At 47.0% G+C, this 17798-nt stretch overlaps 1 protein-coding gene across 1 annotated transcript in view; it reads right to left on the bottom strand.

The window, feature by feature from the left end:
• FAM178B (family with sequence similarity 178 member B) overlaps nt 1-17798 on the bottom strand; it is a 98232-nt gene that overhangs the window by 50024 nt on the left and 30410 nt on the right. The window contains 1 exon segment of the mRNA XM_059943479.1: nt 15190-15274. Within this exon segment, the coding sequence (XP_059799462.1) occupies nt 15190-15274 (85 nt within the window).

Raw genomic sequence — 17798 nt, 5'->3', positions numbered from 1 at the left:
GAGGCCCAGCTATTGTGTCTCACCTCCAGGCAGCTACTTCCTCACTTTGCTACTTTAGTACACATTCTTGGGTTGTTTTTAAGGATGCAAGGCCCCTTCAGTGTGACTCAGGAAGGCAGCAGCAAACTACCCTCTCAAGTTTCAAAAGCAAGAATTTGAGACTGATTCAGACTCAACCAAAGACGTCCCAGTAACGTCCCTGAATCCATGGCCCACCGGTTCTCTCTCACTTTGGATTTCTGAACCTGCAGTTTTGGGCATGGTCCTGACCTCTGGAATAAAATGAAACAGAAGACACCAGGGACTTCCCTGGTGGCGCAGTGGTTAAGAATCCTCCTGCCAATGCAGGGGACACGGGTTCGAGCCCTGGTCCGGGAAGATCCCACATGCCACGGAGCAACTAAGCCCGTGCGCCACAACTACTGAGCCTGCGTATTAGAGCCCGCAAGCCACAACTACTGAGCCCGCGCACCTAGAGCCTGTGCTCCACAACAAGAGAAGCCACCGCAATGGGAAGCCCACGCACCGCAACAAAGAGTAGCCCCCGCTCACCACAATTAGAGAAAGCCGGTGCACAGCAACAAAGACCCAACGCAGCCAAAAAAAAAAAAAAAAAAACAAACCCCAAAAACAACAACAACAACAACAGAAGAAAAGGTCTCCACACACAGCAGCTTGGGCAGCAGACAGTCTAAGGGAAGGTGGTGTCTGCTGTATGTTCTGGATCAGGGGCCCAGCTAAGAACCTGATGCAGTGGTCCTCAGACTTGTCTGTACAGTTTGGAATCACTTAGGGAGCAGCTTCAAAAATTGCTGCCACCTGTGTCCCACCCCCCAGTGACTGTGGTTTAATTAGCGTGGGTGTGGCTTGGGTTCTGGAATTTTTAAGAAGTCCCAAGTGACTCTAATACCAGCCAAATTTGGAAACCACTGAGCTAAGGAAAGCCATGGCCCTCACTCCAGAGCGGCACCCTGGGGCCCATCCTCACTTGCTCTGGCTGATAATGCGGGCGGGGGAGAGGGAGGAATGAAAGGAAGGCAGCCCCAGTTCCCCGTCACTCTCAGGGCTCACAGCCTCGCTCCCAGCCTTTCTCAGCCTGGCTGCACGTCACGACCACGTGGGCGTTGAAAAAAATCCTGTGCCAGGTACTGTTCTATGTGTGTTCTGGGAGAGCAAAGCTACCTGCGCCCAGCAGCTCACGGAGCGGCACCCCGTGACCCGGCTGTGCAGGTGGTGGGTCGGAGTCAAAGGTCCAGGGAGCAGGGAGATGCCCGCTGAGCTGGGGTAACGCACGCATGCTGGTCCCCACAGGGCTCGCGGACCCCGTGTCCTGACCTTGGAGGAGCAGACAGGCAGCTCCCCAGCTGACTGACCGCAGGGTTTCAGAGGACCTGGTGGGGAGAGATGCTGACGTCTGCTGTGGGCAACACACACGGTCCCGGAGACGTGGCCACTCATTCAACGGATATAGTCCGCGTCCTACTGTGTACTCAGCTCATGGAGCTGCCAGGAACGCAAGTGAAGGGTACAACAAAAACGAGCAAAGACATGGTCCCTGAGCTCTGGGGCTCACAGCCCATCGGGAGAGACAATATGAATCAAAGAATCCACACATCAGCTATAACCAGAGCCACAAAGAGTGGGAAAGGGATAGTGGGAGTAGAGGAAGGTGGGGCTGGATGGGGGGTGGGAGCGGGGGCAGTGCAGACCTCCCTCAGGAGGCAATGCTAGAGAGGCCGTGTGAGCCCAAGGAAGAGGTGGAGTGAAGAAGGCAAAAGCCAGGGAGCTGCTGGGAGGAGGGAAGAGAGATCCTGGGTGGAGAGACCGGCACATGCAAAGGCCCTGCAGCAGGAGGACAGATCGGGGGTGGGGGAAAGAAGGTCAGTGAGGCCGGAGCACAGAGAGCAAGACAGAGAAAAAGATAAAATGAGCTGGACTGGGGGGTCAGGCTGACCACATAGGAAACTGTGCACTCCATACAGAGAGTATGAAGCTCAGGCTTTCCAGCCCCTTAATTATCTGTAAAATGGGAAAATAATAGTATCTACTTGTTGGATGGTTGCGGTGACTGAATGAGACTGGCAAAGCCCTGGGCTCAGTGCCTGGCACGAGCTCTCTAGAAATGTTAGCTCTTATCCTTAATGAAACTACTTTTATCATCACCACAGACAATAACATGTTTCAAAAATGAGGATCAATTATGAAGCTGAATTACTGTTATTGTCGTGTTCCAGTTGAGGGCTCTGGAGGGGCCGCGCTGAGCCAACGACAGTTCACAGTTCCGAGGGAGCTGGTGCCGGGTGGGGATCTCCCGGGTGGTCCTCAACGTGTCTTCCTGCCCATGTGGGTCTACACAACACTCTCGCAGCACCAGGGTGCTGGGGCGGCAGACCTGGATCCCGGCCTGACTCTCGGGGCCTGGGGATAGAGGCACCTGCCCTGTGAAGTTCAGAAGTGAAGGGCACCCACACATGAGCACAGAGTGGGCCCTGGGCCTGGCACGTAAGTGCTCCTTGCACGTGTGTGATCCACGAATAACAAGGCCGTGTGGAGCCCTGAGGGGCCACTGTCCACAGGCTGGGCCTCCACTCCGGGAGGCTCCAGGGGCTCTGGATGGATTGCTTCCTGCCACTCCAGCTGGAGACTGCCCCGCCCACCACGGGAGACAGATCAGGTGAAGGGAGGACAACTCCTTGTAAGACCGCGAAGCGCGAAGAGTAGAAAGCCTCAACTGGATCTTATAGACTAAGGGGTTTTTGACTGCTTAAAAACCATGTGAGGAAACAAAAAGAAAAACAAAAACCAACCAGCTGAGAATAGTCTGAGAGATAAATGGCCAAAACAGAACTACAAAAATTAAGAAGAGGTACAGACAGTATTTAGAACATTTGTGCTGCTTAGTTCCTTCAGTTTATCTAATGATCTCTGATTTATAAAGAAGTACATTTTTGTTTTGATAACAGCTATCATTTTGAGTGTCCCCTGTACACCAGGTGTTTCACATACATAATTGCTGCTAACTCTGAAAACAATCCTTGGTGCTCAGTGCTGGCCCCTCAGGTGAGAACTGGGCATCTGACTGCCCAGTTCCACCTGTGTCCTGATGCCACTCCAACGCTGCTGCAGGGTTTTGCCAAGGGAGTGACTGTCGGACACCCTGTCTCCACTCCATCCACCCCATCCTACACACCATCACCAATCATGCATCCCCGTGTTCCCATGATATGTCGCTGCTCAAAATTTCCAATAATGAGTCTGCCCAGAGCTCCAATCAAAGAATGCTTTTGCTGGTCTCCAAACTTTTTTTTTTTAACTGGAGTATAGTTGCTTTACAATATTGTGTTAGTTTGTACTGTACAGCAAAGTGAATCAGCTCTACATACACATATATCCCCTCTTTTTTGGATTTCCTTCTCATTTGGGTCTGCTGGTCTTCAAACTTTTTTGATGGTACACATCTGTCATTAAAATTTTTTAAGTTATACCTCCAACAAATACACATTTATAAGCTATGTAATTGCACAGTGATACTAATATGTATGTGATATAACATATTAAAAAGAGAACTTAACATGAGCTACAGTGATCTAAGTTTCCACCTTAAGAAACGGGGGGGGGGCGGTGGGGAGGGAAGCAAATCAAACCCAAAACAAGCAGAAGAAAGGAAATAAAGGTAAGAGCAGAAATCAGTGAAATAGAAACAAAAAACTATAAGGAAAATAAATGAAACCAAAAGCTAGTTCTTTGAGAAGATCAATAAAGTTGATAAACCTGTGACCTGACTGATCTGGAAGTAGAGAGAAACACAAATTACCAATATCAGAATGAGAAAGAGACCATCATCATTGATTCAACGGACATTAAAAGGATAATAAGGACTTCCCTGGTGGCTCAGTGGTTAAGAATCCGTCTGCCAGTGCAGGGGACACGGGTTCAAGCCCTGGTCCGGGAAGATCCCACATGCCTCGGAGCAACTAAGCCCACGTGCCACAACTACTGAGTTTGCGCTCTAGAGCCCACGAGCCACAACTACTGAAGCCCACGCACCTAATGCAGCCAAAAATAAAATATAAATAAATAAATTTTAAAAAAGGATAATAAGAGAATATTATGAAAAAGTCTATATCAATAAATTTGACAATTAAGATGAATGCACACAAACTAACAAAGCTTACTTAAGAAGAAACAGATATCATAAATAACCATATATATATTTTTAAAAACCAGATTTGTAGTTTAAAATCTTCCCACAATGAAACAAAGCTCAGATGGCTTCACTGGCTAATTTTACCAAACATTTAAGGAAGAAATAATACCAGTTCTACACAAACTCTTACAGAAAATTGAGGAGGAGGGAATACTTCTTAACATATTCTATGAAACCGGCATTACTCTGATACCAGAACCAGAAAGAGAAAAGTACAGACAAATATCCTTCATGCACATAAATGTAAGAGTTCTCAGCAAAAATTTACCAAGTTGAATCCAACAATACATAAAAAATTAATATATCATGACCAAATAGGATTTATTCCAGAATGCAAGGATGAAGGAATAAACATTTGAAAATCAGTCAGTGTAATTCCCCATATTAAGAGACTAACGAAGAAAAACCATATAATTATCTCAAAATCCAATATACATTCCTGATAAAAATTATCAGCAAAGTACAAGTTTATTAAGATTGTAGGATACAAGGTCAATCTGCAAAAATCAAGTGTATATCAGTACACTAGAAATGAATAATTTGAAAATGAAATTAAGAAAACAATTCCATTTACAATAGCATCAAAAAATACAATATTTAGGAATAAATTTAGCAGAAGAACTGCAAGACTTGTATACTGAAATGTTGAAAGAAACTAAAGAAGATTCAAATAAATGGAAGGATATCCCATGTTCATGGTTTGGAGGACTTAATACTGTCAATTTCCCCCAAATTGGTGTATAGATTCAGTGCAATCCCAATAAAGATTGCAGCGGTATTTTTTTTGTTTTGTTTTATAGAAAATGACAAGCTCATTCTAAAATTTATATGAGAATGCAAAGGACCTAGAAGAACCAAAACGACTTCGAAAAAGAACAAAGTTGAAGAATTCAAACTATCTGATTTCAACACTTATAAAGCTACAGTAATCAAGACATAAAAATCAATAAAACAAACAAAAAATCAATGAAACAGAATAGAGTTCAGAAACAGACCCACACACACATGATCAACTGACTTCTGATAAAGGTGCCAAGGTAATTCAATTCAGAAAGGATAATCTTTTCAGCAAATGGTGTTGGAACAACTGGATAGCCATATGTAAAAAAATTAACCTTAAGTTACACCATAAACATAATTAACTGGAAATGGATCACTGACCTAAATGAAAGGCTAATTATAAGTTATAAAACTTATTTTAATTATAAATTATAAAACCAAATTATAAAACTTTTAGAAGAAAATAGGAAAAGAGCTCAGTAACACACATTTCACAAATATTTCTTAAATATGATGTAAAAAGCACAAACTATATGGGGCTTCCATGCTGGCGCAGTGGTTAAGAATCCACCTGCCGAGGCAGGGGACATGGGTTCGAGCCCTGGTCCGGGAGGATCCCGGAGTTGCCGCGGAGCAACTGAGCCTGTGCATCACAACTGCTGAGCCTGCGCTCTAGAGCCCGCGAGCCACAGCTACTGAAGCCCGCGCACCTAGAGCCCCGTGCTCCCCAACAAGAGAAGCCACTGCAATGAGAAGCCCGTGCACCGCAACAAAAAGTAGCCCCTGCTAGCTGCAACTAAAGCCCACGTGCAGCAACAAAGACCCAGCGCAGCCATAAATAAATAAATAAATAAATAAATAAATAAATAAAATTTATTAAAAAAAAAAAGAAGATATACAGATGGCAAATAAGCCTATGCAAAGATCATCAGGTTTTAGGGAAATGCAAATTAAAACACAATGAGCTATCGCTACATACTTCTTAAAAAGACTGACTATACCAAGTGGTAGGGAAGATGTGGAGCAACTGGAACTCCCCCACACCGTTGGTGGAGATGGTATGACCACTTAGAGAAAAATAGTTTGGCAATGTCTTAACAACGTAAACACACATTTATCGTATGACCCAGCCTATCCACTTGTAGATGTTTACCCTAAGGGACCTCCCCACAAAGACTTGCATAACAATGTTTATAGCAGCTTTATTTTAATAGCCCCCAAACTGAAAACAACCGAAACATCCACCAAGAGGTGACTGGATGAACAAACTGTGGTACTGCCCCCGCAACAGAATACCACCCGGCTATTGAAAGGGATAAACTATTGATACACACAATAGCATGCGTGAATTTCAAAGTAATTGAAAGAAGCCAGACCAAAAAAAAAAAAAAAAAAAAAAGAGTACCTACTGCATGGCTCCATTTATATAAAATTACAGAAAACGCAAACTAATCTGGAGCGACAAAAAGTAGATCGGTGGTTTCCTAGGGACAAAAGGGGAGAGAGGTGAATTGATTACAAAGAGGCACAAGAAAATCTGGGGGGCAGGGGACAACGGATATTATTTTTTGATTGTGGTGACAGTTTTATGGGTATATACCTGTGTTTCGTGTATAAGTTGTACACGTTAAATGTGTATAGGTTAATGTATGTCGATTATGCCTCAACAAAACTGTTTTTTTTAAAACATGAGTTTAAATGTAAATATAAGTGTTAATGTTTTCTTTTCACACCCTGGGGGCTCATCTACCTCCAGGAGCCCCCCCCGCCCCCGACTTTGGAGAAAACCCTGTCCAACTTGTGCTATGTGGGCTGCGGCCTCTCCTGACACCCAGGGAGAGAGCTGGGAAACTCTTAGAAGAGGAACTCTCCACTGGAGGCAATTTCAGATGAATACCAAAATGACGGAAGAAAGATGGTGTAAATACAACCTGTAAATATAAAAACATACATTATGTGGATTGTGCATTAATTCTGTTCCTGGAAATCATCACGAGAAACTGTTAATAATGAGCACCTGGGGAGAGGAAGGGGCCGTGGGGAGTGGGCAGGGAGGGAGGCGTTCGCTTTTCACTTTGCACCTTTCTCTTGTATTTGAATTTTCAGCACTTGGTACCTAGGGTACTTTTGAAAAAATAAAATCGGGTTCCATTGGCTAGTGAGTTTATTGGTCATCTTTTGGTTTGTGTTATTCTTTTTACAAGAAGCTATCTTATAGATATTATCTGGGAGGGAGGAAGGAAGGAAGGTTGAGAAAGAGGAGGAGAGAGGATGCAAGCAAGCAATGACAGAAAGGAAAGCCATCCGCAAAACGGGGCTCGCCCAAGAGAAATTACGACCCTGGAGCTCTGGGGACAAAGGGAAAAGCATGGTGACCAAGTGAGGAAGGACAAAGTGTCCAAAGACACTGCTCATGAAAACAAAAGGAATTTGTTCTGAGAGCTAAATTTCTCGCCCACTTAAAAAACATCCAAAGAATGTACTGGCCAGGGTCTTTTTATTTTGTTATATTGTCCCCCTCCCACACAACTATCACAGAAGCTGGCAGGGAATGGAATGAGTAGGTCAGAAGGAACCACACTGTCTTGGAAACCAGCGGGAAAGAAGCTACACCTGTTTTACTTCTCTTCCAAAGTGTTTCGATCTCACTGACGGAGCTGCTCTTCTCCAGGCACTGCTGCCTGGTCAGTATGATTGGCACTGGGTTACTGGCCAGTCCTACACTAGCACAGCCAAAACATGTTTGTTAGAGAAACATGAGGTCATTTCTCGCCAGCAATTAGTTGCACAAGAATATGTTTGCTTTCAAAACCAAACTCTGCCATAAAAAAAAAAAAAAACCAAACTATTAGAGCTAATAAACAAGTTCAGCAAGGTTGCAGGATACACGGTCAATACACAAAAATCTGTTGTACGCCTACACACTAGCAAGGAATGATCTGAAAAGGAAAGGAAGAAAAGAATTCCACTTACGATAGTATCAAAAAGAATAAAATAATTAGGAATAAATTTAACAAAAGAAGTGTAAGACTTGTACACTGAAAACTACAAAACATTCTTGAAAGAAATTAAAGAAGATCTAAATAAATGGACAGATATCTCCTGCTCATGGATTAGAAGACTCAATATTATTAAGATGGCAGTAACACTCAAAGTCATTTACAGATTCAACACAATCACTATCGAAAGCCCAGCTGTCATTTTTGCAGAGACTAATAAGCCAATCCTAAAATTAATATGGAAATACAAGAGACCCAGGATAGCAAAAACAATTTTGAAAAGAGCAAAGTTGGAGAACTCACACTTCCCAATTTCAAAACTTACTACAAGCTACCGTAATCAAGAATTTGCAGTACTGGCATAAAAACAAATATGTGTGTGTATACACACACACACACACACACACACACACACACACACACGCACACACATATATCTCAATGGAATAGAACTGAGAGTCCAGAAATAAACTCGTACATCCATGGTCAACTGATTTTCAACAAGGGTGCCAAGATAACTCACTGTGGGAAAGAACAGTCTTTCAACAAATGGTACTGGGACAAGTGGATATCCACATGCAAAAGACTGAAGCTGTACCCCTATCTCACACCATATACAAAAATCAACTCAAAATGGATCAAAGACCTAAATGGAAATGCTAAAACTACAGAATTCTCAGAATAAAACATAACAGAGGGACTTCCCTGGTGGTGCAGTGGTTAAGAACCCGCCTGCCAATGCAGGGGACACGGGTTCAAGCACTGGTCCAGGAAGATCCCACATGCCGTGGAGCAACTAAGCCCGTGCGCCACAACTACTGAGCCTGCGCTCTAGAGCCCGCGAGCCACAACTACTGAAGCCCGCGCCTAGAGCCCGTGGCCACCGCAATGAGAAACACGCGCACTGCAACGAAGAGTAGCCCCCGCTCGCCGCAACTAGAGAAAGCCCGCGCGCAGCAACAAAGACCCAATGCAGCCAAAAATAAATAAATAAATAAACTAAATTTAAAAAAACAAACAAGCATAAGGGAACATCTTCATGACCTCGGACTAGGCAGTGGTGTCTTGTTTGACATCAAAGTATAGGCAACAATAGAAAAAAACAGCTAATTAGACTTTATCAAAATTAAAAGCTTCTGTGCATCAAAGGCCACCGTCAAGAGAATGGAAAGATAACCCACAAAGTGGGAGAAAACATTTGCAAATCACACATCTGGTAAGGGTCTAATATCCAGAGTATATAAAGAACGCAACTCAACAAAAAAATACAAACAATCCAATCAAAAAATGAGCAAAGCATTTGAAGAGATACTTCCTCAAAGAAGATATACAAATGGCCAACAAGTACAGGAGCAGGTGCTCAACATGCTTAGTCATCAGAGAAATGCAAACCCAAACCCACAAGGAGATATCACTTCACACCCACTAGTATGACTATTATCAAGAGACGGACAGTAACAGATGTTGGCAAGGATGTGGAGAAACTGGAACCCTCAGACACAGCTGGTGGGAATGTAAAATGACGCAGCCACTTCAGGAAATAGTTTGGCAGTCCTTCAAAAGGTTAAACATAGAGCCACCGTATTACCCAGCAATTCCACTCCTAAGCATATACCAGGGAGCACTAAAAACATATGTCCCCATGAACACTTGTTGTGCGAATGTTCACAGGAGTGTTACTCACAAGGGCCAGAAAGTGGAAACGACCCAAGTGTCCATCAACTGATGAATGGATATAATGTGGTACAGCCATAAAATGCAATATTATTCGGCCGTAAAAAGGAATGCTACGACATGCATGAACCTTGAGAACATTATGCTAAGTAAAAGAAGCAGGCACAAAAGGTCACATGTTGTCTCATTTCATTTACATGAAATGTCCAGAATAAGCAAGTCCACTGAGACAGAAGGTAGATTAGAGGTTGCCAGGGGCTGGGAGGAGTGGGGAGTGGGCAGTGACTGCTGAGGTCTGAGGTTTCTTTTGGGGGGTGATGAAAATGTTCCAGAATTAGATAGTGGTGATGGTTGGACAGCTCTGTGAATCATACTGAATCATATACTTTGAAAGGGTGAATTATATGGTACATGAATTATATCTAAATAACAACAACGACAACAACAATCTGTCCTGGTCTTGCCAAATATTAATGAAGCTTCACTACACCTGTAATGGCCCCCATTGTCCTCCAAGATCTGGCCCGAAACGTCCAGTCTTATCTCCTACTCGGCCCCTTAAAGGAAGCCCCACTCTCGCTGCTCCTGGCTTCCCTGGAATCTCTCCACAGCCAGGGCTATGCCCAGGGCTGCAAACCAGTAGAACTATATTCTATCTACAGTCAAATAGTCTGCAGATGGGTTCACAGTGGGGGTTTTTTGGGTTTTGTTTTTTAACAGAATTAGTTACCAACAGGAGATTTCACATAAACATCCGTATTCTGGCTACAAGAGATTCTGCTGGCTGCCTATCCAAGAGCCATGCTCCCCTTCTTCCCTAGGAAGGGAACGCTGGTTTCGTCCTGGTGTCTGCCTAGGGAAAGTGGGTCCACCCCAGTGGAGGAACCACGTCATCCCATGGTGGTGAGCCACAGCAACAGAAACAGGCTCTGGCTGTTTGAGCAGAAAACAGTTTTATTATATGTCAAAAACCAGTTGACCTTAAAGCTCATGAAGCTTAAGCTCCAGGACACCTCACCTGCACGGCCCTGCGAGTGTTCTAGGTTAGGTAGGGAAGCCAGGCTGCAATCAGCAGGCAATTCTACATGAACAGTTCTGGAAAATATCCTAAAGAGATCTAGGACAAAGAGCCCTGGTATTTACTTGGTATGATTTCTTGACTCATTCTCAGTAAATGTTCACTTTCATACTTAATTTTCCATGTAGTGAATTAGATGCTCCAGATGTTAGAATTACAAAGATTTAAAGCAGCTATTATGACTATGCTCAAGATGGTAAATGAAAATTTGCTCATATTGAATGAACAAATAAGAAATCCCAATAGAGAAACAGAAACTATAAAAGAACAATAAAGGACTAAATGGAAATTCCAAAACTAAAAATTCAAATATTTGAAAGGAGGCTGGAAAAAAGAGTCTCCTGGATTCTACCCTGGACGTATAGGATTCATGAGGCTGAAAATTCTTTAGACAAAGCCACGGTGTTCAAAGGGTACTGGCAGTTAGAAGGGGTCTTCTAGAGCCTGTGATCCAGTTCTGTCTAATGATACAAAATGGAAAGAATGTCCTGATAAAAAGAGAGAAAAAAATATAAGAAGCAATGATCTCTTATCCCTCACCCTTATCCTTTCTGCCTTGAACACTGCTGTCTTGTGAGAACATGATGATGCTTGGAGCTACAGCAGCCATTTTGCAGCCTTGAGGGGGAGTAGTGGGAAGGGAGACACAAGCTAAGCCAGAGTCCTGGTGATGCAAATCTGTTGAACATACCATGGAACAACCTGCTTCTGGATTTCTTGCCATGTGAGATGATAAACTGTTCTTAATTGGACATCTGTTACTTAGAGTCCAAATACATCCCAACTAAAACACAGCATCTCTTGAAAATGGACAGATCTGGCAACACGGAACCAGCCAGCCTCTTTAGACAGGCCAGGAGCTCTCTAGTCACTGATCTCACTAGGTCCCCACTGCAACCAAGTTTGCAATCCCTGCCCTACACGTCTTTTGAGAGATGAATCAACCGCTCCCTCTTCTACAAAGCACTTCCCGATTCCTGCCTCCCCCATCTAACTAGAAGTAGTTTCCCTGCAGTTCTGCCTCTGCCTCCTCTCTATCTCCTATTGTAATTGGACACTTAATCCCCTCCCACCTGACTATCAGCCCCCTGAGGGCAGGAACCATGCCTTATTCATCATTGTATCTCCCTCTGCCATCTAGTGAGGTACATGAACACAGGAGGCACTCAATGTCTGTTTGCTGAATACGTGAGTAAATACTCTTACAATAAAGAATGTCGGTGTTCCAGAATATCCCATTCTCCAAGCTCATCAAGGAGCTTTTAACAGGTGACGTGTGTTGCTTCTTAAACCAGGAAAACAATTCCCACCTTACTCCAATCCTCCAGCGAACGCTGGGCTCTCAGCCCTTAGCCCCAGTCACCCGGAGCACACCCATGACGGTCAACTCTGAAGCCTGGATCCCAGGCCCTGCCAGAGACCCGGACCCACCTGGGCTCTCCCCTTACTCAGGAAGCATGCTGTGATAAAGGCGATTGTGTAAGACCTTTCCCGGGAAAATCTGGGAAGAACTTCTGGTCAGCTACATATTCCAGAAAAAGATGGAAATTTACACACCTGCAAGTCTCCCTCATTTTACAGAAGAGAAAGGCCAGGCAACTTGAAAACTGACATACCAATCACAGATCCAAAGCCCCACAGTTCTGCCCCAGAGGGCAGTGCCCCACAGAGAACAAGGACACTCAGAGCACCTCAAGTCGTTGACAAATCTGAGAAACATGACTTCCTTTTGCATCAATCCTGGATCTAATTTAACCATACAAATGCTCCCTGAACTGGCAGTTGATTTCCAGTTCCAGCTTTTGGTAGATTCTCTCCTGGCACCTGGCTCTTGACTCTGGACCTGGCCTTTACTTTTTAAAAATTATGTAAAAAACACATAATGTAAAAGTTACCATCTTAACCATTTTTTTTCATCTTAACCATTTTTAAGTGTACAGTTCAGCAGTGTTAAGTACATTCACATTGTTCACCATCACCACTACCCATTTCCAGAACTTTTTCATCATCCCAAACTGAAACTCTGTACCCATGAACAACTAACCTCCCATTCCTCTCCCCCAGCCCCTGGCAACCACCATTCTACTATCTGTCTCTATGAATTTGACTACTCTAGGTACTTCATATAAGAGAAATCCTACAGTATTTGTCCTTTTGTGGCTGGCTTTTTTCACTTAGCATAATGTCCTCAAGGTTCATCCACGTTGTAGCATGTGACAGAATTTCCTTCCTTTTTTTTTTTTTTTTAAAGATTTTTTTGATGTGGACCATTTTTAAACGTTTCATTGAATTTGTTACAGTGTTGCTTCTGTTTTATGTTTTGGTTTTTTGTCTGTGAAGCATGTGGGATCCTGGCTCCCTGACCAGGGATGGAACCCACACCCCCTGCATTGGAAGGTGAAGTCTTAACCACTGGACCACCAGGGAAGTCCTGGAATTTCCTTTCTTTTTAAGGCTAAATAATACTCCACTGCACGTATAGACCACATTTTGCTTATCCATTCAGGCGTCAGTGGACGATTGGGATTTGGGTCCCTTCCGCCATTTGGCTGCTGTGAGTAACGCTGCTGTGAACACGGGGGTACAAATAGTCCCTGCTTTCCCTTTTTTTGCGAACCAGGCCTTTGCCTTTGCCCAAACCAATCAAGATCCTGACCTTGGGCACGGCATTCTGTGGCCCAGTCTCTATTCCAACGGGAGGGAAAGAGACATCCCCCCGCCCCCGCCCCACCCCGCCCCCCCACGATGCCAGAGAATCGCTCTGCAGTGGAATGAGCTACCAGAGCTGAACTCAGGGGCCCGTTTTCGGCCCCACCCCCTCCTAGTGGAGGGCGAATCAGGGACAATGTGGCAAGAAGCAAAGAAGAGTGGGACGTCCCCTCTGACTCTGCGGGAGGAGACACAGACCACCTCGCGCAGGAGAAGAGTGGGACAAGGGAGCCTCTGTTCCCCAAAGGGCAGGCCTGCCGCAGAGGCGGCCACAGGGGCGCGAAAGGGCAGCCCAGGCTGCAGGGGCAGAGGTTATGCAAAGGGAGAGGAGGCCGAGACTGGCGCTATTCAGGGGACCTCAGTTAGAGGGTCCCAGGCGTAGGGGCAGGGGCGGGGGAGGGGGGAGCTGGAGGAGTCTGGAATGCTCTAATGTGACAGATGGCCCCCAGCTCAGCCAACGCCTGAAGGAGGGGAGGCAGAAAAGCAGAAATTCAAAGGGCTGGTTGCCGGTGGGGGGGGGGGGGCGTTAATGGTGCATCATGGGTCTATAACCTTGGCCTTCAGAGCTATGTGGTTCTGTGTTTTAGCGGGAGGGTGGGCAGACTGCAGCTGGTGGGCAAGGGCGCGGTCTGGACACCTGTGGATCCCTCTCACTGTCTGCCCTAAGCAGCTTTCAATAGGTTACATGATATTTTTTGGTGCCAAAGTGTCTAGGTTCAGGCACCAAATGATGACAGCCCAGGAAGGGTGCAGCCACAAAAGGGGAAACTAATTGCTTCTGTGGAACTCTGAACATCTGAAAGGATAAAAATGACTCAGGTACTGGTGGCGCAGTGGTTAAGAATCCGCCTGCTAATGCAGGGGACACGGGTTCGAGCCCTGGTCCGGGAAGATCCCACATGCCTCGGAACAACTAAGCCCATGCGCCACAACTACTGAGCCTGCGCTCTAGAGCCCGCGAGCCACAACTACTGAGCCCACGTGCCACAACTACTGAAGCCCACGCGCCTAGAGCCCGTGCTCCGCAACAAGAGAAGCCACCGCAATGAGAAGCCCATGCACCACAACGAAGAGTAGCCCCCGCTCGCCGCAACTAGAGAAAGCCTGCGTGCAGCAACGAAGACCCAATGCAGCCAAAAATAAGTAAATAAACTAAAAAAATAAAACAAATAAAAATAACTTAAGTGTATCCCTTACACGTCAGGACCAAGGTACAGACTCAAGGCTCTCACTCCAGCCCAGTCCAAACTTAGGGGCTCCTCTGATGCCCTAGGAGCTGAGGAGGGCTGCGAGTAGGGGCACAGCTTCAGGGCCCTCCTCCTTGGTGACTCCAACCCAAAGAGCTTCCCTGATTTGATGCAGATGTTCCTGGAACCCACCCAAGCAAATTGGGGCTCTCAGGAAGAAGTTGGAGGCAAGCTGTCCTCGTAAATCCAGAGAACCCACCTTCCAGACTGTTCCGGGATCCTAAGTCTGTGAAGTCAGCCTGGACTTGGCCCCGGTGACATGGATCTGAGGCCAGATAAGGTGCTGGGGAGCCTGTTGGCTCAGCTTTTTACTAATGCAGGAGCCAGAGCCAAAGATGGCCTGATGTCTCCGTGTCCCGGTGATGCAACATCCCCACTAGCACCTCGCCCACACACTGGGCTGGGGCGGTGCGGGGCTGAGAGCTGAGTACTATGTAGGCTCTCGAGCTTGGGTACCCAGCACGCAAGCTGCCGCCCTGCACCCGAGGTACTGACCAGACTGACGGAAGAGTCCATCCACGCTGAGGTCCCACAGGAGAACAAAGGCTCCCAAAGAAGTTTCTGGAGGCCATGTCAGCAGCTAGGAGGAGAAAAAAACAGGTTAGCTGGGTCATTCCTATGGAGTAATAGCAGAAACCTTTATTACGCCATATTAAATAAGTCCCATTTAATCCTCACAAATCCACACGGTAGAAGGATATTGTCATTATTGCTACTTTACAGATGAAGAAACCAAGCTCAGAGAGGTCAAGCAACTTCCCTAGGGTCACAGAGCAACGAAGCAGAAAAGCCAGGATTCAATCCCAGGTCTATGTGACTTGAAATCTCCTACTCTGTCCACCTCCCTGTGTGGGAGTCTTGGTCCTTCTGCCCCTCACTCCCTGTGGTCACAGCCATGCCCCTCCAGGGCAGGAACCGGTGTAGGGAAGAGAAAGAGCTCAGAAGCACTGACTACCGTCAGCTGTACAAGGTAAAGTGCGGCCCCTCTTCGTGACCCTCACATCACTTCCGGGTCAGTGCCTTAACTCTGAACATCTGAGCCTCGGGAGACCACTGGCTCTGGGAGGTCCTTGGTACTGAGTGCGGATCCTCAACAAGCTGGTGGGGGGAGGGTGGGCAGGGCACCCACCTGACTCAAACTCACTGGGATTCTTATTCGAACACTCCTTGAGTCTGTGGTCGCAGCTGGGGATTTGGAATGTGAACAGAGTGTGACATGGAGACGTGCACCCTCCCCACCAGCGCCATCCAGTCTGGGGACACACAGGCGAGGCCAGGCCACGCCGTGCAGCACACCATCCTCCCTCCGGAGAGTGCTGAGGAAAGCCCGCTGCAGTGGGCGCTCCGGGCACTGCCCCTTCAGGACTGAGGCTCCCACCCCCACGGGCTGGGCACTGCTGCTGGCCGAGGGCCCTGAGCCGAGTGCTGCTCTGGGCATTGACCTCGGACAGAGGGAGTCCCTCACCCAAGGTCACACCCCCCTCTCCAAGTGCAGCCTTCATCTGATAACTAGCCGATGCTGGGGTCCAAAGGCCAGGACCCCTTGCCTCAAATGGGACAACTCTAAAGGGTAATCCCAGTTCCAGAGTCCCCCAGGACTGGCCGTGGCCTGTCTTGCATTTGCTTTGCTACTCAGCTTCTCCTTCTGCCCCGGCCCTGCTGCCCTCCCTCCCTCACAGGGGTGGCTTCCTGCTTCCCAAGGATCTGACCTAAGACACCAGAACCCTGCCTCCCTCTTCCTTTCCTAACTTTTTCATAGTTGAACACGTGATCGTTCCCCAACAAGAATATAAATTCACTGACAGCATAAGCTTCCTGCTTTTGTCCACCCTCCCCAGCAAGGCTCACCTGGGAAGCATACACTAGGGCTCCAGTGACGAGCTCACATAATTCATGAGCACTAAGGCTGAAGCCTACTCACCCAGCGCCCACTGTTCACCCCACTGAAGCCCCTGGCTTCAGGGAGGGAGGCGGGCAGCAGGAACTAGTCCCCATGGGGACGCAGGATGGCCTTTCCAAAGAGACAGTTGAAGGAGCAGGGTTGGAGCGGTCTGCCCAACTCCCCCACCCCCTAGCTCTCAGAATCAACCCCGGGTATGCATGTGGGACCTCAGCAGCCCTGTGAGCCTGCTCCCCTAGCTGCCTTTGATTGGGGGTGGTCACTGAACTCCTCTTAGGCCAACCAGACTCTCTTTCCTGGGAATTTACTTAACCATGGAGCCTGGGGTACAGAGAGAAGCCGAAAGCCTGTCCTAGCATCCCGACCCTTGTACAACTTGGTTCCAGCTCGTCCTTAAGCCCAGCTGTATCCCTGCCCTTGGATCCCACGAACCACCCCTGCACCTTCATCGGAGCGCCACCCACCCCAGCAGCTTCAGGCAGCCCCCGTGGATTTGTGCCTCTCACTAACAGCGTGCGGTTCTGAAGTACGCGGAGCCCCACGGCCACGTTCTACGCATCTAGCTGGGACACTATTTCCAGAACCTTTCTGTCCCTACAGCTCAGCATGTAGCCTGTCCTGAACCAAGGTCTGCACAGGAACCAATGCTACTGTTGCTGTGGGAAAATGTTTCAAGTGACAAGAAAACCAAAACCTCGGAAGTGAAACATCAGAACCCATCCTAAAGCCTGTAGTGTGATCATGTGAGTGGCAGACAGCAGCTGCCCTGCTCCTCCTTCCCCTCCGGAGACAAAGATGTTGGGCAGGGTCTCCCCCAGAAGAGGCCCCCAAGGCCAAGTGCACCCCTTTCACTGATCTGACTTCAGCCGTGGGCAGGGAGAGGAGGAGCTTTGTTTCTCCTTGCTGAAGATGGAGAACCTGACCTCTGTGCTAACTTCATTTCTTCCAGATGATGCCCAGACCCTGGGCAGAACCTTGGGGGACTCTAAGGACAAGGCAGGTCACAGGATTTCCTCACTCAGCCTTCACGTGGGACTACCGGCCCCAGTTTACAGAGTAGAAACTGAGGCACGGAGCTCATGTTAAATAACTCCCCAAGTCACACAGTAGTATGTGGAGGAGCAGGGGTCCTCTGCTCTAGGCGACCCCCCCGCCAGGTGACAGAGGTGGGGGAAGAGACAGGGCGGGGCTCGCTCACGCCTCC

This window comes from Balaenoptera ricei, chromosome 13, assembly GCF_028023285.1.
Source record: "Balaenoptera ricei isolate mBalRic1 chromosome 13, mBalRic1.hap2, whole genome shotgun sequence".
In the NCBI taxonomy this organism is placed as follows: Eukaryota; Metazoa; Chordata; class Mammalia; order Artiodactyla; family Balaenopteridae; genus Balaenoptera; species Balaenoptera ricei.
Note: the sequence above shows the minus strand (reverse complement) of the source record. Positions and strands in the feature narration are given on the sequence as shown.